This window comes from Sesamum indicum, linkage group LG1 (assembly GCF_026168435.1).
Source record: "Sesamum indicum cultivar Baizhima isolate 11 linkage group LG1, ASM2616843v1, whole genome shotgun sequence".
Taxonomy (NCBI): Eukaryota; Viridiplantae; Streptophyta; class Magnoliopsida; order Lamiales; family Pedaliaceae; genus Sesamum; species Sesamum indicum.
The window spans coordinates 6,104,312-6,131,597 of NC_142657.1; the positions used below are offsets into that span (position 1 = coordinate 6,104,312).

Here is a 27,286-nt window from a genome sequence, read left to right on the forward strand (position 1 = left end):
AGTTTTGCAATAACGCTATTTCATTGTCATCTCCACCACGTAGAAGGAATACCTCTGTGGCGTTCAACTGATGGATTTGCGCTTGAATTCCTTCCTCATCCTCAAAATCTTTTCAACTTGACGGCAAGCTAATTTGCAAGTGTTCATCTTAATTTCATCAATAGCTGCCTTAAGAAGCTTAGCCCTAGTTTGACCATTGACAAGACCCTCACTCCTGAAGAAATCATCCATCTCGGGGACCCCAATGGCATGCCTAATCCCATAATCATAGTCACGAACTTTTGGGTCATAAAAGCCTTACCCTCCTCCACCAACCCGCTATCCACAATCTGATCAATCCTTTTTGACACGTAGGAATGAAAGACCAGGATCGCCACGTCGATCCAGAGAAAGCAACACTCGTACTTGGAGGGAAACTCATGTCGTCATTGACAAGTGCTTGTATGAAGGAATTTGACCCTCCAGTTATGATTGACAACCGATTCTTTTGTACGATGGCATCAGCAGCCAGCACTACATTATGCACAAAATCATGTGCAATGAAATCCACCTCGGGGTCAATGATTCCAAGCAAATGGTGTGGCACGCCGCAGCATTCCTCATTGCTCACCTTATTGGTTACTATATCTAGGCCCTTGTAGACCTGATTTTTGTCCGAGTTGATGACCTCTGCTCCGAAATGGGTGGCCAAGTCTATCGCCAGGCGCGATTTGCCTGTGCCAGTGGCACCCAATACCACCATCACCTTATCCTTTCCTTGGTGCTTGTTCATCATGCCCCCAACTGAAAAGTTTATCATTTTGGATTGTGCTGGCTTCCAGGAGGAGATCGACATTCTAATTGGTAATTACTTTAACTTTTTTTAAAACCTGTCAATTTGATCACACAAATAAAAAAAAAAGGAAAAGGCTATGAGTATTTATACATACATACTTACACATAATGTGCAACAAATCAAGCTATGCATAGTAAAAACTTCACCCCTAACCCTATCTACTTACTATATAACAATTCAAAAAAATCGTGAGCAAGGCTATGTCCAATTACTGTATTTACAAAATAGGAAAAGAATCATTAATTATTGCGAAGCTATCGTCAAAAGATAATACAAATACTAATCATAATTAAGATGTCAAAATCTACACCATGTAGGTATCATAAGAGATGCAATAAATCCATCGATAATTACTTTTTGTAAAAAAATTATTCTTGCAATATATAATGAGTAATTTTACTATATCGATAAGAAAAAAATTATGAGAAATTAAAAGATAATGACGAAGTACTTAGTGATTATCCATATCTTACGTAGGATTTGCTTTTGAGTAAAATCGAGTGAGTTTAAGTATTCTCATTAATTCGTCAACCTACTATATATGAAAAAACATATATTATAATGATAAAATCTATATTAATTTAACGTTAATAAATCTGGTCTACAGATTTTATCTCTTCTTTAGATTTACTGAAATTTAAATGGAGCAAATTCTTAATGTTGATTATACAATTCTTGTAATTGTTACTATATGCAACTGATTCATGTATTTGGACATTTTGTGGTCCATGATTAATATGAAAGTAATTAAGTTGCAGTATCCATCCGTTGAGGATACTGATTGCATCCATTTATTTTATTTTATTTTGTTTTAGTTTTGTGATAACGCTATTGTATGCAGTAGGAAATTAGTTTCCTGAATTATTTTACATGAATTCTTCATTATAAGTTACAGGAATTAATCACACAACTTATTCCTCATTAATATTCAAGATTATAGCAATGATTAATACATTTTTATAGATATCGTAAATGTTAACATGCGATCACAAGTCGTGTTAGTCGTCTTATATTAATATATTCGCACTATACATTTGTTCATCAATCTCAACTGCAATCGCGAACAATTTGATTTAATTTATCCTTATGCACATCAGCAAGAAATATATATAATCCTATTTACAACTAGGTAAAACTTGCCGATACTTTTAGTAATCAACAAAAGATGTAATCCCTACTCAAACTAAATTAATACTCACTTCCATATGAGTATGATCAATGAAGGATGTAATCCGTACTCAAACTATATTAATACTTACTTCCGTATGATGCTTCTACATATGTACGAACAAAATTTATTATCTCTAGTTATACCAATAAACTAGTATCAAGCGGTTAGTATATATTACTAAAATTATCAAAATTATAAATTTTGTTCAGACATATGTAGAAGCATCATATGGTAGTAAGTATAAATTTAGTTTGAGTACGCATTACCTCCTTCGTTGATCATACTCACATGGAAGTGAGTGTTGATTTAGTTTGAGTTGTGTAGAGTGGAAATCACCAGAAAATCCTATCCAACTATTACAAAAATTAGAGTAAGAAACTCCGTAAGATTATTACAGGCTAATATACAACTTAAATGATAATAACAAATGAAGGAAATAATGAAATAATTAAATCAACAGTATAGTGATTAACAGGCTCAGAGTAGCCAAATCCAATATCTCGATAAAGGAATACAGTCACAAGGCACCGTTTCCACAATGAACCGACTCACGATAACTACACAAACCAAGAATCGGACCACAACCCCGATCACCCAGATCTCAGTATCACACGGTCATAGAGACCCCAACTCAATATTTCACGAAGAACTTTGGTTAATGGTGAAGGAGATAAACAACTTCATGTTTTAGCTACAAGGGAGAATCCCTTATTTAAAGGGGTGAAAACTGTGGTAGAGAAGGAAAACCTTGGTGGCTTTCCTAAAACCATTAGATTGGTTTAGGAAAGTGGCCATGGCTCCCGGAGAAGAGAAGGAAGAAAATCATAGAGAGGATTTGGAGAGGAGAGAAAGTAGACGGCGCAGAAAAAAGAGAGAAGAGGGAAAGTGAGATTTTGGGTTTCGGATGTGATATAAGTAGGTAGATAGATGGGTTGGGTTACTGGGTCGGTTGTGGGCTGCCAAGTGTGTCAGGTAATTGGGCTGCCAAGGCCGGCCTTCTAATAAGTCATTAGGCTACAAATTATAACAAGTAGGGAATAAATCTTTTGTTGATCGTACAAAATGTATCGGCAAGTTTTAACTAGTTGCAAATAGGATTATATATATTTCTAGTTGATCATGCTAATTGCACGACATGAGTTTTAATTGGTATGAATAGGATTACATAAATATTTTGTAGATCAAAGCATTGAATATTCATGCTTTCATACTAATTGTACCGCCATGAATTTTAACTCAGTATATCAGTAGGACTACATAATTTTGTTGATCATACTAATAGTTCATATGCAGGAAGGTACATATATATTTTGTTAGTAAAAGCATCACATAATGCTTGTACCCTAATTGTACGGACATTGATTTTAGACTAGATGAACATAATAACTTCTTTGGTAGACCACAATAATTGCAAGTACACGATTTTTCACTTGATGATCATAATAAATACACGGGACATGAATTTTTACATGGTATAAGTAGGATCGCACAAGACTATATTATACTTTATTGATACAACCATCATTAATATATTCACATTTATAATTAAGATAATTTGGAACTATTCTTGATCATATTAATTGTATTGACATGAGCATTAAATTGATATGAGTAGGATTATATTTCAACATAATTCTATAAACAAAGTTTAATTTGGTAACTAGGATTACATATTTCTTTGATGGAAACACCATAAATGTACGTATATGAGTTTTATTAAATTAGATAAATGTTACAAGAATTCATCACACATCTTATTCCTCGTTCATACTCTAGAGTATAGCGATGATTAATACGCTTCTACAGATATTATAAATGTTAATATGCGATCACAATTCGTGTTAGTGTCTTATACTAATATATTCGTATTACACATTTATTCATCAACCTCAAATGCAATCGCGAATAATATTATTTAATTTTCAACTTTATTCAAGAACTCTGGATATATATGTGTTCATATATATCCACCTACACACCCATAGTATTTCTACTTATATTTATTGATAACACTAATTATTTTAGTAATTTTAATTCTATTAATTTTATAATTTTTATAACTTTAGTCTTGTAAAAACTAATTTTCATAATTTGTGTAGGAAAAAAAGTGACACCCCCTCATAATTTACAAGGCAGAAACTTTATTTTTATACCTATAAAAATAAGTAGGATCTAACATTTTAATGATCACACTAACTGCTGGAACACTAGTTTAATTGGTACAAGTAGACATAATAAATTTTGTTCGTACATATGTAGAAGCATCATATTGACGTAAGTATTAATTTAGTTTGAGTACGGATTACATCCTTCGTTGATCATACTCATATGGAAGTGAGTATTAATTTAGTTTGAGTAGGGATTACATCTTTTGTGGATCGTACTAAACGAATCGGCAAGTTTTAACTAGATTCAAATAGGATTATATATGTTTCTTGTTGATAATGCTAATCAAACGGACTAGAGTTTAAATTGATATAAATTGGATTACATATAATGCATATAGGATTGAATATGTTTTCACAATAATTGTACCGCCATGAATTTTAACTAGTATATCAATTGGACTACAAAATTTTGTTGATCATACTAATTGTTCATATGCACGAAAGTACATAATTGATCATACTAATTGTTCATATGCAGTTGGTTTCAGATCTATGTTTTCTTTGCAAATGAAACGAGCCACAATGTTCATACTAGGCTCCAGCACCAATTTCTCCCACGCGTCATTGGCATCTCCACCGTGTTGAAGGAATACCTCTGTGGCGTTCAACCGATGGATCTGCCACCCAAATTCCTCCCTCATCCTTAAAATCTTTAAAACTTGACGGCAAGCTAATTTGCAAGTGTTCATCTTAATTTCATCAATAGCTGCCTTAAGAAGCTTAGTCCTAGTTTCGCCATCGACTAGACCCTCACTCCTGAAGAACTCATCCATCTCGGGGACTCCAATGCTACGCTTAATCCCATTATCATAGTCACGAATTTCTGGATCAAAAAATATCTTAGCCTCCTCCATCAACCCGTTATCCACCATCTGAGCAACCCTTCTCGACATGTACGAATGCAAGAATGGGATCGCCAAGTCCATCCAGAGAAAGCAACACTCGTACTTGGAGGGTAACTCAGTGTCGTTATTGAGAAGTGCCTGTATGAATGAATTGGACCCACCAGCAATGACTGGCAACTGATTCTTTTGTACGATGGCATCAGCAGCCAGCAATGCATGATGCACAAAATTATGTACAGAGAAATCCACCTCGGGATCAATGATTCCAAGCAAATGGTGTGGCATGCTGACGAATTCCTCATTGCTCACCTTATTGGTTACTATGTCTAGGCCCTTGTAGAACTGAATTTTGTCCGAATTGATGACCTCTGCGCCGAAATAGGAGGCCAGGTCTATCGCCAAGCGCGATTTTCCTGTGCCAGTGGCACCCAATACCACCCCACCTTATCCTTCACTTGGTGCTTATCTATCATGCCCCCAACTGAAAAGTTCATCATGCTGGATTGTGTTGGCTTCCAGGATGAGACCGACATTCTAATTGGTAATTACTTTTACTTTTTTTTAACACCTGTCAATTTCATCATACAAATTTAAAAAAGAAAAAGGCCATGTCTTAGAATTCTCTAAAAATTCAATCTAGTATTTTAGAATATCGATCTATCATAGAGAGACAAGCCTTTTTCGATTCTGGGATTAATTTATCTTCTTCAAAAGGATTTGTTTGAAGAAAAACTTCATACATTTGTGGGGTCTAGAGAGAATCATGAACAAGTTTCATTTATGTGAAACAAATTACCTAGACAATTGTTTGAAACATGAAGAAACATAGGATGTGTAGGGGGATATATACATACTTACACACAATGTGGAACAAATCAAGCCATGCATAGTAATAACTTCACCCCTAACCCTATCCACTTACTATATAACAATTCAAATAAATCATGAGCAAGGCTCTGCCCAAATTACTGTAGTTTTACATAATAGGAAAATAATCATTAATTATTGCAAAGCTGTAGTTAAAAGACAATTGAAATACTAATCATAATTAAGATGTCAAAATCTACACTGTGCAGGTACCATAAGAGATGCAATAAATCCATCGATAATTGTATTTTGTAAAAAAATTATTCTTGGGATGTATAATGAGTAATTTTACTATATCGAGTGAGAAAAAAATTAAGAGAAATTGAAAGATAATGACGAAGTACTTTGTGATTATCCATATCTTACGTAGGATTTGCTTTTGAGTAAAATCGAGTGAGTTTAAGTATTCTCATTAATTCGTCAACCTACTATATATGAGAAAACATATATTATAATGAAAAAATCTATATTAATTGAACATTAATAAATATGGTCTTCATATGTTATCTCTTATTTAGATTTACTAAAATTTAATTGGATCAAATTCTGAATGTTAATTATACTATTCTTGTAATTGTTACTATATGCAATTGATTCAAGTATTTGGACATTTTCTGGTCCATGATTAATATGAAAGTAATTAAGTTGCAGTATCCATCCGTTGATGATACTGATTGCATCCATTTATTTTATTTTATTTTATTTTAGTTTTGTAATAACACTATTATATGCATCAGTATCAGTTTCCTTAATTATTTTGCATGAATTTTTCATTATATGTTACAATAATTACTCACACAACGTATTCCTCGTTAATATTCAAGAATATAGCAATGAGTAATATGCTTATATAGATATCCTAAAGGTTAACATGCTATCACAATTCGTGTTAGTCGTCTTATATTAATATATTCGCATAATACATTTATTCATCAATCTCAAATACAATCGCGAATATTTGATTTAATTTATCCCTATGCACATCAACAAGAAATATATATAATCCTATTTGCGACTAGTTAAAACGTGTCGATACATTTAGTATGATCAACAAAAAGATGTAATCTCTACTCAAACTAAATTAATACTCACTTCCATATGAGTATGATCAACGAAGGATGTAATCCGTGCTCAAACTAAATTAATAGTTACTTCCATATGATGATTCTACATATGTACGAAAAAAAATTTACTACCTCTACTTATACCAATTAAACTAGTGTTCGAGCAGTTAGTATAAATAACTAAAATTATAAAAATTATAAATTCTGTTCATACATATGCAGAAGCACCATATGGAAGTAAGTATAAACTTAGTTTGAGTACGGATTACCTCCTTCGTTGATCATTCTCTTATGGAAGTGAGTGTTAATTTCGTTTGAGTAGTGTGGAGTGGAAATCACGAGAAAATCCTATCCAACTGATCCGCCTCGAAGAATATTAAATTCGACCTTGAGCATTATCTTCCAATATGTGGGAGTTGTCGAATAGACCAATAGTACATGAGAACCACAAAAGATCGTTAGGTTAGTCGGGTTCGTCCCTGACGATGACACTCCGATGCCTAAGTCAAACTTTGAGATAGAGAATATAGATTATCAGTTTCTAAGAACAGAATCACATTACCTTGTTAATGACTTCCTTTCTCTCATTTATAAGAAAACTGAATTTATGGTAAGTGCTCGTTTATGAGGGTTATATGCAATGTTAATCAGTGTTTCCCATTGATCATGCTCACAGATTGCACGCCATTTAATCCTCCTAGATTAAAGCTGGATATCTTGTCTGAAGATCTTATCTGGCGGATTATTGCCATAATGAAATGCTTATTAACCAAAATAACCACTTTACCCTTAAGAATGGGTCATTTCGTCTTTTCATATTTTTCCCTTATCATTAGTCTCCCAGTTTTGTGTGTATGACCTTTCATGCTTACAGAAGTTGAATAGCCATCTTTCTGAAGCCACTGCCTCGATTCGAGTGAGACATGTGTTGTCCGATTGTGGTTTCCATGGGCATTGTGCCCATACGGGTCATCCCCGGAGTGGTTCTTCCTTTTCTTGTTATCCCTTCCAGTTCTCTATATATATAGAGGTTCTATTCAAATAAATTCTTTGCCACTCTTGTAATGTCAAGGTCGTTGTTATCCTTATATCGATCCCAATACTCGCTGCTCGACCTCGTCCTTGGCATTCAAGGTACTATGTCTTCTTCCCAATCTAATTCTAATTCTAATTCTGCTACTCTTTTCAATAGAATAGAGTCCCCCATTCCCAATGAGGGTCCGTCAAAGGTTAGGTCATGTCGCGATAGGCGAGCTGACGAGTCTACCTCAGATGATAATCCTACTTATGAAAAATACAAAGCTATGTTAGAGCATAGTCATTGGGCTGGTATAGTTAGCACTGTAAAGCAACAAATTCACCGCATAAAGGAGAATATATTCCCAATAGCTTTGAAGTTGTTATTCCAAGGTCGTTTAACCGTATGCAGCGTCCACCCAAGGGTTTCTGCGCCTTCTTGCTTCATCACTTTAATGCTAGGTTATGACTCCCTTTAGCTCCTTATGTAGCTCAGATCGTTAGTCGTCTTGAATTATGCCCCATGCAGCTATCCCCCAATTCCATTCGTCAGATAATCCTCTTTATAATTATAATGAGAGTTCACCATTTCGAACTTAATTTTGATAACTTCTGGACCTTGTATTCTTTTACCACTTCTGGTAGATCAGCCAATACGGGCTTCTTTTATCTGTCTACATGTAGGGATTGTAGATATTTAGATCCCCTTACTTCAGACGTAGGCCCTTGGAAAGAGAAGTTTATCTTCATCCTAGCTCCTCCAGGTCGAGAGTGGCCTGTCAAATGTGATTGGGTTGTAGACATACCTAAACCTGTAATCGAATGAGAGGGATTGGAAGGAGACCAAATAAACAGCCTTACTTCCTACCGATATGATCCGAAGAAGATCTTGGTAGAAGAAGTCCTCTGGCTCGCACATCTTACTCTAGCACACCTTCAAGTGGAGGGTTCCTTAGGTGAAAGATTTATCTACTTCGATTTGTAACTCTGTTGTAAGTAATCATATTCTAACAGAAATCTCCTTTTGCAGACGACATGGTTATCCAGGATCGCATTACCCAAGGGATTAGGGCGGCACAAGCCAGGGCTATAGTTGCACAAGTATCTTCTCCGGCTGCTCAAGTCGCACCTTCTCCAGCTGTTTCAACTCGACCTATGGTGGAAGGTTCCTCTGCTCCTGAGGGTATCCCAAGGGATGCTACTCCTATTGTGGTCAGGAGCGAGGACACGCAGTCTAGGGGTTTGGGTCCGGATCCCAAATGTTGAGAGGTCGCCTGATGGTTCTCGTACTGGTGAATATAGCCTTGGTAGCTAAGTCAGTCGTCGCAGGAGGAGGAGTAAGAGCCTCATGCGATCAAACCCAAGAAGTCGATCCCAATCCCTTAGGACGAATTATCCATCGGAGTCCGCTAGGGCAGAAGAACTAAGGAACATGGAGCTTTTGAATGATGTCACCGAATGTCGGAAGAAAGCTCGTGAAGATTTGAGAACTCCCCATCATTTGACAGCTCAATTAGAGGGTGAAAAGTTGGCTCCAGATTGGAAAATTTTTTTCCAGCAGCACAGTTCTCGGTACTCAGTCGGGCTAGGACTCCTGGGAATTCTGTAATGTGAGCTGCCTTCCACACGATCAAGAAACTCTGCTTCAAACTTCATTCACCCATCTTGAAGAACACTGTGCCCATTCTTTAGTCCAGGTTCATTTTCTATCATTTTTACTTTGATTCGTTCCCTTTTCCCTTCACTGATAACCTCTTTTTAGGCTGCCAACTTCGTTCGCGGGCTTTCGTTGAAGTGTGCTGGGTTTCGTCGAAACCAGATTATAATAAAGCGAAGGAATCGCGAAGCAGAATCTCTAAGACCTCAGCTCGCGAGTAGGATCTTGAAAATCAACGAGCCGCTTTGGAAGCTCGTAATAAAGAGTTGGAAGAAGAGTTGGTCTCTGAGGTGGCTAAGGCGATGGAGGCAGGGAAGGAAGAGGGCTTTTCTGCTAGTCATGCTGCTGGGAAGGTCGCAGGAGCAATTGAAGGCCGGGATAATTATCTCAAGTCAAATGACTTTTCTGCTCGCATCAAAGAAGCTCGTATCCAAGATGCTCGCGACTTCATGAAAGCTCCTACCTTTGAATCTGCCTTGGAGATTAAAGCTGCAGATTATCTAATGCAAGGATTTGATAGATGTAAGAGGCAGGTGACTACTTTAGGAGGATTTGCTCCGGGTTTTGACGTGTCACAATTAGACCCTGGTCTCGATGGCAGGTTCCAACCATTTGCCGATGAAGAAGTTCCTTTGCCTACTGAAGATGAGTTCGCGACCCTCCTAGATAAGATCGAAGAGGATTGATGACTTATAATTGTGTTTTGAACTCATGGTTGTAATATTTTTTATGATATTCATGTTTTCTGTCTTGTATGTGCTACTTGAGTTTTGCCTTACCCAAGGAATTTCTTGATCACTTAGTCTTTTTCAGATTCGTACATAATCACCCCTTTTTAGTTTATCTTTTTCAGATTGCGCTAATAGTGCTTTAATATTTATAAGTTACCACAAAACAAATTTTTTTCAGACTACCTATCTCGTCCTTCTGAAGCTGGAGCTTTTTCAGATCACTATTATTTCGACCTTTTACCGGTTTAACAGGGGGATCTTTTTCGGATCGTTTACATTGTTGCGACCTTTTTCAGGTTCTCAAAAATTAAAACTAGGATCTTTTTCAGGTTGTTTGTATTATTGCGACCTTTTTCACGGTCTCAAGCATAAGACTTCCTAAGATTGTGTATATTCCACGGTCGGGGGAGGACCTGTCCATTTGCGTCTTAGAGTTTGTATGATCCCTTTCTTCTTATCTCGATTACTTTATACGGTCCTTCCCATGCCGGGTCCAATTTTCCCACATGTTTTGAAACCTCAACCTTTTTTAGGACTAGATTACCAACCTGTAATTCCCTTGGCCTCAGTTTCTTGTTGTAATTCTTTCTGATCAATCCCTTGTGATGGAGTATTTTTGCATACGTTGCGTCTCTTTTTTCCTCCACCATGGTGAGATCGAATGGTCTTTCTTCCTCGTTGGTCATCGCATCGTAGCTCGCTATCGTCTGAGTCTCTTCACTAATTTCTGCAGGAATGACAACTTCAGAACCAGAAATGAAACAAAACGGGGTTTCACTTGAAGCGGTTCGTGTGGTCGTTCGATAAGCCCATAATACTCCTGGGAACTCCTCGTCCCACGACCCTTTGGACTTTATCCTGGTTTTTAGGTGTTGGAAGATGGTTCTGTTCCTCACTTCTGTCTGTCCATTCGCTTGAGGATGGTCGACCGATTTGAAATTTTTTTGAATTTTTTAATTCCTTCAGCCAAGTAGTAATTTGCTTGCCTTGGAATTGTATACCATTATCTGATATTAGGATCCTTGGCACTCCAAATCTGCAGACTATATTTTTCCAAATGAAGTTGATCTCCCTTTCAGATATTTTTGACACAGCTTCTGCTTCGACCCATTGGAGAAATATTCAATCGTGACCACTATGTACTTCTTCTAAGTTTTGGCTGGGGGGAATGGCCCTAAAATGTCAATTCCCCATTGGTCGAATGGCCATGCGGTTTGTATCAGTTTCATCGGAGTAGCTGGTACATGCGTCTGTAAGGCATATCTTTGACAGCTTTCACATTTTGGAACTAACTCTTTACCATCTTTCATCATGGTAGGCCAAAAATACCCCTGCCTTGCAAACTTTTGTGCTAGCGATCTAGCACCAGAATGATTGCCACAGCTCACTTCATGAATCTCCCTCATCACATATTTTGCTCGGTCGTCATCTAGGCATTGCAACAATGGTCTTTCTATGGATCATTTGTACAGATCGGATCCGATCACCACAAATTTGAGTGCCCTGAATTTTAATCTCCTAGCTTGTACTGGGTCTTTAGGTAGCATTCCTTCTTTAAGACAGCGCACGATTTCATCCTTCCACGGATATGCTGGTTCAACTGTTTTGATCTCCAACGGTTCTGAGATCGTTGGCCGATCCTTTATGATGACTGTAATTTTTCGATCTTTTATTCATGATAAGAGAGCTCCGAATTTCGAAAGTGAATCAGCTTTATCATTCTCGCATCTCGGAATTTGTTGGATCTAGCATTTTTTTAATTTTTCCATCATGGATTTTGCCCTTCTGTAATACATCATCATAGATTTCTCTTTCTTTTATTAAGTACCCTCGATCTGCATTGCCACTAGCTGTGAATCTGTATATACTTCCAACATTTCCACTCCAGCATCATGGGCCAACTATAGCCCCAATATCAGGGCCTCATACTCAGCCTCTTTATTAGTCGTCGAGAACGATAACCTCGCAGCGACCTCTACCTCAATTCCCTTTGACCCTTGAAGCAAGGTTCCCGCCCCTCCATTATTAGCGTTTGATGAACCATCCACGTGTAACATCCATGTTTCGATCTCCAGAGTTGGTTCGTTCTTTGAGGCCTGGTCTCCTGCTAGTTTCATTATAAAATTTGCCAAAATTTGTCCTTTTTCTACCGTCCTCCCCTGGTATTCAATATCGTATTCGTTGAGCTCGACCGTCCATTTAACTAATCTCCCAGAGGCTTCTGGTCGCGACAGTATGCTTTTGAGCGATTGATTTGTTAATACTACGACCTTGTGAGATTGGAAGTAGGGTCGTAATCTTCGAACAGTTACTACTAGGGCCAAGACAAATTTCTCGATCACAATATATCTATGTTCAACACCTTGCAACATCTTGCTGATGTAATAAATTGGGTTCTGGATCCTCTTCTCCCTTCTCACCAACACTAAACTTACCGCATTTTCTGACACTGCTAAGTGCAGATACAATATATCGCCTTCCCTTGGGTTCGCTAGCAAAGGTGGCGACCTCAAGTAATCTTTGAACTCTTGGAATGCTCGTTCACATTTCTCCGCATTTAAACACTTTTGCTTTTCTCAAAATTTTAAAGAAATGCAAATTCCTATCTGCTGAGAAATAAATCGATTAAGTGAAGCGATCTTACCAGTCAGTTTTTGGACGTCTTTAACTGAGGTCGGTGATTTCAGCTGCAGGATCGCCTCAATATTTTCCGGGTTAGCTTCTATTCCTTGGTTGCTCACCATGTATCGCAGGAACTTGCTGCCTCCGACGCTGAATGTGCACTTCGTTGGGTTGAGTTTCATCCCATATGCTCTCATAATGGCGAAGGTTGCCTTTAGGTGTGATAAGTGGGTTTTTGGTCGCTGACTTTTGGCCAGCATGTCATCCACGTAAACGTCCATTGCTTTTCCAATTTGGTCTTTAAGCATCTTGTTCACCAGCCTAGCTAGGTGGCACCTGTATTTTTAGTGCAAAAGGTATTACATTGTAGCAAAAAATACCTTGCTCGGTTACAAATGATGTTTTACTGCAATCTTTCTTTGCCATCGATATCTGATGATAACCCTGGTATACATCCATCATTGAGAAGAGTTCATAGCCTGCTGTCGAATCCACTAACAAATCAATATAGGTTCTTCGGGCATACTTTGTTTAAGTCGGTAAAACTAGTGCACATTCTCCATTTTCCGGAAGACTTAGGTACTACCACCACATTTGATAGCCAATCCGTATATTGGATTTGTGAAATATATCCTGCTTTTAACAACTTTTCGATCTCGTCGTTGATAATGCAATTCTTTTCCAACTCGAACGTTCTTTTTCTCTGCTGCACTGGTCGTATGGTCGGGTCGACATTGAGCATGTGGACTATTACTTCAGGACTTATCCCTCTAAAATCTGAAGGGCTCCATGTGAACATGTCCGCATTACTACGAAGGAATGCTATCATCATCATTTCCAGTCCTTTTTCCATTCTCGGCACAATTTTAGTCATGTGAGTAGTATCTCCTTGTAGAAATTCAATCTCTCTATGTTCCTCGATCAGCTCTATCCTCTCCATTCTATATTCCCATCCATTCTCGTTGGGTTTGGAGAATTTCCTCTTTCTTTTGACATTCTCTCCTCTTTTTAAGGATAGGTTATAACATCTCTTGGCCTCTGCCTAGTCGCACATTACCTCACCCACTCCATTTGGAGTTGGGAACTTCATTTTGAGATGATAAGTGGACACTATCGCCCTGAAAGAATTAAGGCCAGGTCTACCCAATATAACATTATATGCAAACGAGGTATCAACATCCAAAAATTTTACCATTAGCTTCTTTCTCCTTGGTTCCTCGCCTATAGAGACTGGAAGTTCGATCGTCCCCAAAGATTCGACTTCGCTCCCACCAAATCCGACCAAGGGAGCCTTTATTGGTGCCAGACTTGCGTTGTCTATCCCTATCTTTACTAATACCTCCATCAAGATGATGTCTGCTGAGCTGCCATTGTTAACCAGCACCTTATGGATAGTGAAGTTGGCGATATCCATTTTGATAACCATAGGATCGTTGTCTTCTCCTATCCTTTCTCTTGCATCAAGAGCTCCGAAGGTAATTTTCGGTTCAGGTGCCACATTCAAGATTTGTCTATTTTCGAGCGAACACCTCTTTCTTTCGACCTTTTCCTCGATCTCCTCGAATACCCATCTGCGGAGCCTCCTACTATTGGTATGGATGATGCCTTTCACCTGTAGATCTCTCCTTACCTCGCCTCCAGGTCCTCTTTTCGGACACCTAGATCTGGTACGACGATCTCCCCTACTATGTTTCCTAGTTACTTGATTTCTAAAATAGCCTTGGCGCACCAGCCTCTCGATCTCATTTTTGAGCTGATAACAGTCTTCCGTGCCGTGACCCTTCTCCTTGTGGAAACGACAATACTTGTTAGAATATTTTTTTGCAGGTGTAAACCTCGTGTGCTTAGGCCATTTTAAGACATCCTCTTTCTCCACCATCAGTAATGCTTTTGCTCGCATCGTATATAATGGAGTGTACTTTGTGTTGGTAAGGCAGTTCCTTGCCCCTGTCGTGTTTTGGCCGTTTATGCTCTTCTTTGTAATAGCGACCTAGATCTCTTCCTCGTTCGACATTAATTTTCCACTCTTCGTCTTTCATTGCGTTCATCTCTTCTTCATCTTTGTATTTCTACGTCAGGTTTCATCAATTGTTCTATGCCTGTTGGTGGGTCTCTTACTAATGCAGACGCAAGGGGTCCCTTCTTCAAACTGTGAATGAGGATGTTGACCATCATGTCTATCCTCAAATCTTGCACCTCCACGGTCTCGTTACTAAACCTCCCCAAAAAGTTTTTTAAAGTCTCATTGTCATGTTGCCTTATGGTGAACAAGTGCGTGGCAAATTACTTTTGCTTCCTATTACTGGCGAAGTGAAAAGTAAACTTTTGCATTAGCTATTCATGGGATTCGATACTACCAGGTGGTAGGTTGGTAAACCACTCTTGAGCTTTACTTGGCAAAGTTGTGACCAGCTCACCATCTCCGTCAGGATCTGGTTACTGAAAGGTGAGTTCCGATGCTGAGCGACCAGTTCGCCTCGTTTCTTGAGCTTGTCTATCTGTTTGCCCAGCTGGGCAATTTATTTGGACACGTTATCAACTTCTGCTCGTGAAATGGCGGGTCCCTAAGACGGCTTTTGTCTCGACTGCTCAATCCAAGCTCAAAGGGTGGGCGTCGACTTTTATCCGCTGCCCTTCCACTTGCTCCTGGCATCTTCTCCTGGTCTCCCTCTCCAAATAACTTTCTTTTGGTGGCTTCTTTATTTATGCGGGTGGTGGTTCTACGTTCGTAGGCTACGATCACATTTCGTCCTGCTTCCTCGATCATTTGTTGAAGCTCCATCCATGTTAATTGAATATTACTTTCCGCAGTTCCCATCGTAATTTATAATCCTGCTATATTCCCTCTTAAATCTCCTTCCATGTTTCTCAGGCTATATGAGAACTCGATTCCCACAGACGGCGCCAATTGATCCGCCTCGAAGAATATTAAATTCGAACTCGAGCGTTATCTTCCAATGTGTGGGAGCTGTCGCAACGAACCAATAGTACTTGAGAACCACAAAAGATCGTTAGGCTAGTCGGGTTCGTCCCCGACGACGACACTCCGATGCCTAAGTCAAACTTTGATATAAAGAATATAGATAATTGGTTTCTAAGAACAGAATCACGTTACCTTGTTAATGACTTCATTTCTCTCATTTATAAGAAAACTGCATTTATGGTAAGTGCTCGTTTATGGGGTTATATGCAGTATCAATCAATTTCCCATTGATCATGCTCATAGATCGCACGCCATTTAATCCTCCTAGATTAAAGCAGCATATCTTATCTAAAGATCTTATCTGGAGGATACTTGCCATAATGAAATGCTTATTGACCGAAATACCCACTTTACTCTTAAGAATGGGTAATTTTGTGTTTTCATATTTTTCCGTTATCACCAACTATTACAAAAATTTGACTACGAAACTCCTTAAGATTATTACAGGCCAATATACAACTTAAATGATAATAACAAATGAAAGAAATAATGAAATAATTAAATGAACAATATAGTGATTAACAGGCTAAGAGTAGCCAAATCCAATATCTCGATAAAGGAATACGGTCACAAGGCACCATTTCCATAATGAACCGACTCCCGGTAACTCCACAAACCAAGAACCCGAGCACAACTCTGATCACTCACATCTCAGTATCACACGGTCACAAAGACCCTAACTCAATATTTCACAAATAACTTTGGTGAATGATGAAGGAGATAAACAGCTTGATTCATGTTTTAGCCGAAAGAGAGAATCCCCTATTTAAAGCGGTGAAAACTGTGGTAGAGAAGGAAAACCTTGGTGGCTTTCCTGTGTCCATGGCTCCCGGAAAAGAGAAGGAAGAAAATCACAGAGAGGATTTGGAGAGGAAAGGAAGTACACGGCGCAGAAAAAATAGAGAAGAGGGAAAGTGAGATTTAGGGTTACCGATATGATATAAGTAGTTAGATAGGATGGGTCGGGTTACCGGGTCGGTTGTGGGCTACCAAGTGGGTTAGGTAATTAGGCTGCCAAGGTCGGCCTTTTAATAAGTCATTGGGCTACAAATTATAACAAGTAAGGATTACATCATTTGTAGATCGTATTAAATGTATCGACAAGTTTTTAACTAGCTGCAAATCAGATTAAATATGTTTCTTGTAGATCATACTAATCGCACGGACATGAGTTTTAATTGGTATAAATAGGATTGCGTATATATTTCGTTGATCAAAGCATTGAATATTTCTTGCTTTCATACTAATTGTACCGCCATGAATTTTAACTCAGTATATCAGTAGGATTACATAATTTTGTTGATCATACTAATTGTTCTTATGCAAGAAGGTACATATATATTTTATTAGTAAAAACATCACATTATGCTCGTAAAATGAATGCACGGACATTGATTTTAGACTGGATCAACATAATAACTTCTTTGGTACACCACAGTAATTGGACGTAGACGATTTTTCACTTGATGATCATAATAAATACACGGAACATGAATTTTTATTTGGTATAAGTACGTTCGCACAAGACTATATTATACTTTATTGACACAAACATCATTAATATATTCACATTTATAATTAAGTTAATTTGCAACTATTCTTGATCGTATTAATTGTACTGACATGAGCTTTAAATTGATATTAGTAGGATGATATTTCAAAATAATTCTATAAACAATGTTTAATTTGGTAACTAGGACTAAATATTTCATTGATGGAAGCACCGTAAATGTACGTGACTTAGATAAATATTACAACAATTAATCACACATCTTATTCCTCGTTCATATTCAAGAATATATATATCATAAATGTTAACATGCAATCCCAATTCGTGTTAGTCATCTTATACTAATATATTCATATTACAAATTTATACATCAACCTTAAATGCAATCGCGAATAATTTCATTTAATTTTCAACTTTCTTCAAGAACTCTGGATATATATCTGTACATATATATCCACCTACTCACCCATAGTATTTTTACTTATATTTTATTGATAACACTAATTATTTTAGTAATTTTAATTCTATTAATTTTATAATTTTTATAATTTTAGTCTTGTAAAAACTAATTTTCATAACTTCTGTATGACAAAAAATGACAGCCCCTCATAAATTACAAGACAAAAACTGTATTTTAATACCTATACAAATAAGTAGGATTTAACATTTTAATGATCACACTAACTGCTCGAACACTAGTTTAATTGGTATAAGTAGAGATAATAAATTTTGTTCATACATATGTAGAAGCATAATATTAAAGTATGTATTAATTTAGTTTGAGTACGGATTACATCCTTCGTTGATCATACTCATATGGAAGTGAGTATTAATTTAGTTTGAGTAGGGATTACTTCTTTTGTTGATCGTACTAAATGAATCGGCAAGTTTAACTAGACGCAAATAGGATTATATATATTTCTTGTTGACAATGCTAATCAACCAGACATGATTTTAAATTTGTATAAATTGGATTACATATGTATTCCGTTGATCAAAAGCATTGAATATTAATGCTTTCACACTAAATGTAATGCCATGAATTTTAACTCAGTATATCAATAGGACTACAAAATTTTGCTGATCATACGAATTGTTCATATGTACGAAGGTACATAATTGATAATACTAATTGTTCATATGTACGAAGGTACATAATTGATAATACTAATTGTTCATATGCAGTAGGTTTCGGATCTATGTTTTCTTTGCAAATGAAACTAGCCACCATGTTCGTACTCGGCTTCAGCACCAATTTCTCCCATGCTTCATTGGCATCTCCTCCACATCGAAGGAATACCTCTGTGGCGTTCAACCGGTAGATCTGCCACCCAAATTCCTCCCTCATCCTCAAAATCTTTTCAACTTGACGGCAAGCAAATTTGCAAGTATTCATCTTAATTTCATCAATAGCTGCCTTAAGAAGCTTAGCCCTAGTATCACCATCGACAAGACCCTGACTGCTGAAGAATTCATCCATCTTGGTGACCCCGATGGCACGCCTAATCCAATAATCATAGTCACGAATTTTTGGGTCAAAAAATGCCTTGCCCTCCTCCACCAACCCGCTATCCACCATCTGATCAACCCTTTTCGACACGTACGAGTGCAAGACCGGGATCGCCACGTCCAACTAGAGAAAGCAACATTCGTACTTTGAGGAAAACTCAGTGTTGTAATTGACAAGTGCCTGTATGAAGGAATTGGACCCTCCAGCAATGATTGGCAACCGATTCTTTTGTACGATGGCATCAGTAGCCAGTAATGCATGATGCACAAAATCATGTACAGTGAAATCCACCTCGGGATCAATGATTCCAAGCAAATGGTGTGGCACGCCGCGGCATTCCTCATTGCTCACCTTATTAGTTACTATGTCAAGCCCCTTGTAGACCTGAATTTTGTCTGAGTTGATCACCTCTGCCCCGAAACGGGTGGCGAGGTCTATCGCCAAGCGCGATTTGCCTGTGCCAGTGGCACCCAATACCACCACCACCTTATCCTTCTCTTGGTGCTTGTTCATCATGCCCCGAACTGAAAAGTTTGTCAAGCTAGATTGTGCTGGCTTCCAAGTGGAGATCGACATTTTAATTGGTAATTACTTTTATTTTTTTGAACACCTGTCAATTTCATCAAACAAATAAAAAAAGAAAAAGGCCACGTGTTAGAATACTCTAAAACAAAATTTGTACCAAATACAATCTACTATTTTAGAATATCTATCTATCATAGAGTGACAAGCCCTTCTCAACTCTTGGATTAATTTCTCTTCTTCAGAAGGATTTGTTTGAAGAAAACTTCAAACATTTGTGGGCTCTAGAGAGAATCATGAACAAGTTTCTTTGATGTGAAAGAAATTACTTGGACAATTGTTTGAAACGTGAAGAAATATAGGATGTGTAAGGGGGTATTTATACATACATACGTACACACAATGTGGAACAAATCAAGCTATTCATGGTAATAACTACACCCCTATCCCTATCCCCTTAGGTCATGTTCACTTTCCCCCACTTCGCATCCCCCCCTCCGAATTAATTTTGGATTGCTAGTTGGATTGGTTGAGGTGGGATAGATAGCCCAATGTTTACCTATAGGGATTAATTTCGCAATCTATCCTTTTTCTTCTATTTACCTACATGTATTATTTCCACGATGTACTTGTTCTATTACGTTAATGCCCCCTTCTATTTGAACAATTTATATTACGCATATTCCCACCGCTCCTGCCCCTCGCCTCGTCATTTCCCTTCCCTCTCTTTCCCCAATTTCTGTTTTAAGCTGTTTCTTTGCCGAAAGAGGGTCCTCCCACCGATCCGTTGTACTGGACGAATTCATCCATTATCTTCACGGTAAGCTTATCTTTATCCAAACATTCTCCGTAACGAAAAATCCCCTGATATATGTAACGGGTTGTAATTTTGCCCTGAACAATTATCTCCATTTTTAGGGTTTATGTAATTTCAGTTTTCCGCACTCCCATCCGACGACGTCGGTGAGTTTGTAATCCTCTCTGGACAAAATTTAAAGCAATTTCTGATTATCCCCGTCGTTTTTATGAGATGACTCCCCATCCCTCCACCATTACTGTCTAGATCATCGTTCATGGATACCGCTCCTTTCCAAAACGATTTCTGTAGTACCAATGATGAAGGCAGAATGGGTAGTAAGCAACATTCTTCTGCTTCAACCGAATCTGTTTTTCGTGTTTGCCGTTGCGGTAGGGATGTTCACTTACGCACATCATGGACTACCCTTAATTCGGGACGGAGGTTACGCGGGTGCCCTGGCAACGCGGTTCGTTCTTTCAGTAAACTCCTGTTCACAGCTATAAAATATTTTTTTTGAAATGTGGTACATGCTATTCTGAGCATGTACGATTTACTCATTCGATGTTGCTTATTTCGTATATGTAAGACACGTTTACTCACCTCATACCTGTCTTTACAATTAGGGTCATTACTGCGGCACGTTTGAATGGGTCGACCCGTCCATGTGCCGCAGGTCAAAAGAGATTATTCCTAGGCTGTTCAATCGTATATCAGGCTACGAGACTCAGATAAAATGTTTGAATGATCGTCTACATGTAGAGAATAGGAGTCATACACGGTTACACAATTACTTGATCGTCTTATTACTTCTTTTGCTTATTACTCTTGCATACTCGCTCAATATTTAAGCTTGCTTAATCACTCCGACTGTATATACTTTTTTTTCAATCTCAGCACTTCTTCCTTGTTTTACGTTATGCAATTTTGACTTGACCCAATGAGTGCTCTGACAAGTAAGTTTTCTCCAATCGTGTGCCATTTAAAACTTTGTAAACTACTTCCATTATAATGTATGCAATCATTCTATTATTTTCTTATGCTTGTTACGTCTCTCCTGCCTTACTAAAGTTGCTGGTGACAAGTTGAGCAATTTAATCTTACTGTGTCTTACCCTCTCACGTGCTTAATTTTCAATACAGCTTACTTGAATTCCATACATCCTTTTACAAATAATATATTATCCTCAGTTCCAACTACTGCATTCATTCTGAAGTCGCAATTCCATCACTTCACTTTCGAGTTCTGCATTAATTCATACAAACTACCTATCCCCCCAACTACTTCATTCATTATCACACAACTTCCAGCATTCAATGTCCACCTGCTGCAGATAATAAATTTGATATCATTGTCTGAAAATGGCTACATACTGCATTTCTTTATACATCCAACGCCTCTGCATTTATTGGGCACATGCTGCATAGAATAAACATTGTGCCATTCTTCCTAAATGGCAGCAGCCTGCACTTCACTCTACATCCCCTGCATATGCAATTAATGCTTAGACACGTCCATTCTTACACAACTGCCATATCTTTCCATTAATTACAATCACCTACCTTAATGTTATGCAACTGGCATTTTAATTACTACAGACTATTCTCTCTTACTTCAGACACAATTTTCGCCTGAATTCTGTTTATTGTCCATAAAATGCAAAAATATTCCCCATGTTACCACTATAAATGCGACTGAATGTTCCTTTTGTGTTCTGCAACTTCCTTTCCTTTTTTTGTACATTCCCTCAACATACTATTTGTGGAAATACCCTATGATGTGGCCCGATGGGTTCTATAATCAGCATTATATGTTCTATTGTTCCAAATGGACCAAGGATATGGAGCGAACTTTTGTCAGTAAACTGCTGAAACATGCCAAAAACGGACGTTTCCATCCTGATAAGGAGAACACCTTAGCCATAACTGATGCGTTGGCAGCGGTTCGTAAACATCATGAGCTTAAGATTGACATTCGTTGGGGAAAGTATGTCGTCAAGTTCCTACGTGAGAGACATGATGCTTTCGGGAGGCTCATTGCCCGCAGGGATGTTGTCTGCAACACTATGCTACGTTTTGTCACCGCGCATGACTCTACTTCGAAGGAATTCTGCAAGGTACTTTTTTCTTTTATATTCTGTGGGAATGTTGTTATATGCATTTTATAATGGTAACACGTATGACAATGTGCATTAATGTTGGTTGTCTCGTACGGCTTTGTTTTTTTTGTGGGAATCTCGCATCGGAAAATGCTATGTTAATGCCTATGAAGACATGTGGGATGATCTATATATGCTCTTTGCCCAGCCGGTTGACTCTGACTCCGCTTCAGTTGACAATGGCAGATTCGAAGGATCATTTTGATCCTATTGTCCCGATTCAACTATCCGATCCAGTGGTTGTTGTCCATAAAGATCCTTGCCCCTACGGCTCTATCTCGGGTAGCCCTACTTCGGGCTCATCTCTTTGGAATTTTCGTGATGATTTCTATGGGTTCGAGGATGATGCAGACTCCATGCAGCCACTTCCTCATGTTCCAAGTGTCGGGCAGAAATGCGAAGATACCAACTGTGGCAGCCCCAGTGGTGTAAGGTCTGAAGGACAAGCCAGCTCCTCCGCTTCGAATCATACACCCGTGAAGAAGGTTGATTGATGTTTGCAACATTTCAGTGCTGTCTGTTGGAGGTTCGTCGGTGATGGAGAAGGGGGTCCGTTTCCGTGCTTTGTGTTGGCCATGATTGCATGGGATCATATATATAATATTATGTATGTGTACTATTTGTCTGTGTATGTACAAATATATATATATATGTATATTTTGCAGATTTTCCTCCGGAGCCATGTTGCCTGTTCACAACATTTCTCCTTCCGCCGTAACTTATCTAGCGGCTACCTTTAGTACGTCTATAAATGCTTTTCAGGTGTATATTTTGTATGTCTTTTAGTAGAACTGTTGTACGAGGCAGAGAATGTTTCCTCAGTGCTGTGGCAGGTGGTCCATTTTTGTCTCATATGCATTTTCAACATGGTTGTATATGTTTTGTGGACCACCACCCTATGTTCCCTGTACCAAAACATCAGTCTAATTAATGAATTTACAGATGGTTTAATGTTTTTATCTATATTATAATATTTGAACTTTCCGTATTGTATAATAATCTTCTGACAACATTGTTTTTTGTTGCGAGTAATTTGCAATGTCCACCCATGAGTCCCTGACATATGGGTTTCATATACGTCAGAAAATAAGTGGTTTTCTATTGGTTGATGTAGTAATTTCTGTAGGACGTTCAATCTACTTTGTAAGCACTTCCAACCGGAACGGCGTATACCAATTTCTCTGCAGTATGAACACTCTCCTCCTTATATCAAAACTGAACCGTGCGGAGATGGAAAAAGAAAAGCCTACAACCATCTACGCTTCAATACATGCGTGTCGCTTCAAATACCCCGTCCAGATACGACAGTTCTCCCCCTTACATAACCGAGTGTCTTGCATCTCCTCACAAATCCTATTCATCTTCGTCTTCTATTCTCTGTATTCTCCCACCACCGTAATCTTCTATAGCCCCCGAAATGCCTCGCCGCAAGTACCCCATGGGTCAATCGCGGTACTTTTACACACCTACCTAGACGAAGAGAGTCGACAACGCCTTCTATGTCTTTCTTCAAGTCAACGTGCTCATGGGCAGTCCACAGCCCAACCCCTTTCCGCCCGGTAACCATGCCTTCACATTCTCTGCCAAGGTTGTGAATGCGTATGCCGGTCGCGTGTGGTCTGAATCTTTCTTCAGATCCAGATTGAGCCTTCTGCGGTTGTGATACGAAACTTTCAGTAAGTTGCTTTAGGAACCCAACATACGATGGAACAGACGGTCGAATAGGATGTGCTGTACGAAGGAACATTGGCGGCGGATCATACGAGTAAGAGTTTTCCCATATGCTTCTCCAAATTTGTGTCTGTTATTGAGTTGTACACTCCGGCTTCAAAAACTTTAACCTTTCGCAGGAAATCCCATTTGCTAAGGCCTACTACTACTTCGGCGAGCCGCAGTGGGATGAGCTGCAAGATATTTTCAGTGGACCCGAAGTTGCGCCTATGACTTGACACATGGATGACGTTGATTCATTTAGTTTGGATAGCTCCGCCCGATCAGAGGTGGAATAGTTGGGGATCAAAGCTGGTTATGAGCCAGATAATGAACTATTTATTTTTGTTTACTCTTTGTCGTGTTTGGCCTACAATGATGCTATCTTTGTATTCCGGTGTGTAGGCCGGTGTTAAACATTATTTTTGGGTATATTGACGCATATTTTAATTGTTTTCGGTACTCTGTTTTTGCCGCTTAATATTCTTTCGTTGTAGTGGTGTCGACGGTCATTGTGTGCTTCCCTGAACTTTGTATGCATTAAGCCAAACCCCTCTGTTATGTTTTAGTGTGCAGATTGCATTTAAGTTCTTTCTACCCTTTAACTCGAAAAAGGTAACTGATTTTCTGGTTTTGTATTTGTTTATGATGAATTTGTACAATCCACCAGCCATCCACCTTTGGTTTTGTTTGATTTGTGGTGATTCTATATGCTGGAAATAATACTGCAAAATCTGGATTCCATCAAGCTAAATAAGGTGTAGGGCTCTGCTGCTGCTGTTTGTGTTGCTTCTCTATGGAGCTAGAACACAGGTGTTTTTTATATTGCGTTTTTTCCTTTCTTTTCTGATTACGTCTTTGTTAGTTTAGTAGCTGATCACGTGTATTAGTGGTTTGCTCCATTAGTCAGAGTCTGTTACATTTTCTGTTCATCCTCTTCTTCGTTTTGTATTGAAAGGGAGTTGTACGTTGCATCTACAAATATGATAGAGATTTCTTTCACTACGAGAATGCCATTAAAGTTCAGTAAATTGCTTCTTTCTTCAGCTCAATACCTCAACACTATATCTGGATATTGGTGGGACGATGATGAATGTTCACTGCATGACTGCAGCCCTACCTTTGATTGCGGTCTTACCAAGAACAAAGCAGCTGCAGTTTGAAGATGTTGTCGTGTTCATCCTTTTTAAGTTAAAGTTTTTTTTTATGTTCTATTTAACGTTCTTTGTAGTTTAACACTTCTATTAGTTATAAACACGTCTTTTCTTTGTTAGTTTGTTATGGTTAGTTTATAGAGTCGTTCTTCTGGTAGCCTTCTTCTCTCTGTACATAAGAACTCCGTATAGCAACATTGAATATATGAATGAATACAAGTTCAGATACATTTCATATTTCTCCTCCAAACTTGAAGAATGATTGTTGATTTTTCCATACATACTCTGTTTTCACAGTCCAAATACACTTTACGTGAGCGCCGCCTGGTTTGCAACTACAATTATGTAATGAATAATTCTTCATGTAATGCACCGCCACCCTGTTTCCAATGCACTGCCTTCCCATAATAATCAGAAGGAGTAATACTGGTTACCCCAATAAACTCAATTAAGTGGTTCGATTTCAATGCATCTGAACACATGAAACAACGGTCCTCAAAAAGGCAAGGCATTATTGCCTCACTCTCTTCCATGCCTAAAAGTATCCGAACAGTCATGTAAGCACTTGCTCTAAATACCCTCGAATCATCACAATTTTCTGTCATTCATTACTTCCCACGCCTTTCCCTCCGCCCAAATTTCTGGACACACAACCTCCCGCAACACTCGCGCATAGCGAGAGTCCCCCATGCCTCAACGAAAAATCCCCATGGCTCAGTGCCGGTACTTGTACACTCAGACCTGGACGAAAGAGGTCGACGAAACATTTTGTAATTATTTGTACTATCACGCTCTATGCGGCAGAGACCATACCGACCCGTGGAACCCGGATTACGGCTCATTGTGCACCGCTGCCCAGGGGATCCGGTACTTAACTGGTCGTTGGATTTCTTCCGAGACAGGCTGAACATCCTGCGCCTGCGGTACGATACTTTTAGGCATGTGCTCGAAGAGCCTAGCATAACCTGGAACCGACAAAGCAACAGAATGACCGGCGGGATAGCCGGGTGGAGGAGTCTCATACGGGTATTGTTTTAACAGCTGCTTTGTCATACGCATTGTGCAATTACCCGGACATCTAATTTTATTTCAACTTTTATCGGTGTACTGCATTCTTTCGCAAAGGCGTACTTCTACTTCGGGGAACCCAAGTGGGAGCAGCTGGAGAAAATTTTCAATGGCTGTGCAGTCACCCTTTTGCCAAGCAGTTCAATGGATATTGTTCCATACGACCCCAGTGTTAGCAAACCAGATGTGCTCTTCCTCGGGGAGAAATCAAGAGTCGAGCCGGATGTGATAGAGTTGGTGACAAGTGATGACGAAATTTGAAGGGGGAACCTGGTTGTAGCGAGTGCTTGTTTGTGGTCGGCGTGTTCGTTAGTTCTACGTTTTTTGGGATTTGTCATAAATGAATTGAGAACATTATGTGTAATCTGATATGGAGCGAGTTGGGGACTCGTTGCTGTTTTACATTTTCATGTGCATTTCAGCCCGTTTGCCTGTAACCGCTTGCTTTTTAAATCATATGTAATGTATGATCCATTTTGATACTTCTGTTTGACAAAGACTTGTAAATTGCTCTGCTTCACTCAAGATCTCATGTCATACCATATGATATGCAACTACAATACAAGGATATAGAACATTATCTTCTTCTGTTATGCACGCCCTTCACGCTTTCATAGAATTTGAACACTTCCTCATTGATTTGAGTTGGCACAAACTGAATAGTAAAAGTCAAAACATCTTTTCTTTTTTTAACGAGTACTAAACTTAAATTACTTAAACGAGAACATCGAATTGGTGACTTCTTTGTTGTCGTATACGTGCTTTCACTAATGCCGAAACCAAGTGTGGGCAGCCTTAGCATTAAGGCTGCCCGCATGTCAGGTACTCAATTGGCTTATATACAACACGCCAAATGAGTAATGCTGGAACAGTCTTTGCGTGAACACAAGCGGCTATA

The 27,286-nt window shown here is 38.6% G+C and overlaps 2 protein-coding genes and 3 pseudogenes across 2 annotated transcripts; 1 reads left to right on the forward strand and 4 right to left on the reverse strand.

The window, feature by feature from the left end:
• Nucleotides 1–63: 63 nt before the first annotated feature.
• Nucleotides 64–835, reverse strand: LOC105180092 (adenylate isopentenyltransferase 5, chloroplastic pseudogene; annotated as a pseudogene).
• Nucleotides 836–4,629: 3,794 nt separating this feature from the next.
• On the reverse strand, nucleotides 4,630–5,304 carry LOC105180177 (adenylate isopentenyltransferase 5, chloroplastic pseudogene; annotated as a pseudogene).
• An 8,715-nt stretch (nucleotides 5,305–14,019) lies between these two features.
• LOC105180178 (uncharacterized) lies at nucleotides 14,020–14,877 on the reverse strand. The gene has a single exon (XM_011103839.2). The coding sequence runs from the start codon at nucleotides 14,875–14,877 to the stop codon at nucleotides 14,020–14,022; it is 858 nt and encodes a 285-aa protein (XP_011102141.2).
• A 3,677-nt stretch (nucleotides 14,878–18,554) lies between these two features.
• Nucleotides 18,555–19,556, reverse strand: LOC148789390 (adenylate isopentenyltransferase 5, chloroplastic pseudogene; annotated as a pseudogene).
• A 663-nt stretch (nucleotides 19,557–20,219) lies between these two features.
• On the forward strand, nucleotides 20,220–23,277 carry LOC148789391 (uncharacterized). Its single transcript, XM_088885330.1, has 4 exons — nucleotides 20,220–20,322; nucleotides 20,421–20,465; nucleotides 20,566–22,414; nucleotides 22,570–23,277. Exons 3-4 carry the CDS (start codon nucleotides 22,073–22,075, stop codon nucleotides 22,948–22,950), a joined length of 723 nt encoding a protein of 240 aa, XP_088741456.1. The 5' UTR covers nucleotides 20,220–20,322; nucleotides 20,421–20,465; nucleotides 20,566–22,072; the 3' UTR covers nucleotides 22,951–23,277.
• The last annotated feature ends 4,009 nt before the right edge of the window (nucleotides 23,278–27,286 follow it).

Excerpts from the sequence above, each read along its gene's own strand:
- LOC105180178 (XM_011103839.2), bottom strand. The coding sequence starts at position 14,877 with ATGCGAGCAAAAGCATTACTGATGGTGGAGAAAGAGGATGTCTTAAAA.
- LOC148789391 (XM_088885330.1), top strand. The coding sequence starts at position 22,073 with ATGATGTGGCCCGATGGGTTCTATAATCAGCATTATATGTTCTATTGT. Across the intron at positions 22,415-22,569 it reads CTTCGAAGGAATTCTGCAAG|ACATGTGGGATGATCTATAT; the intron begins GTACTTTTTTCT and ends ATGCCTATGAAG.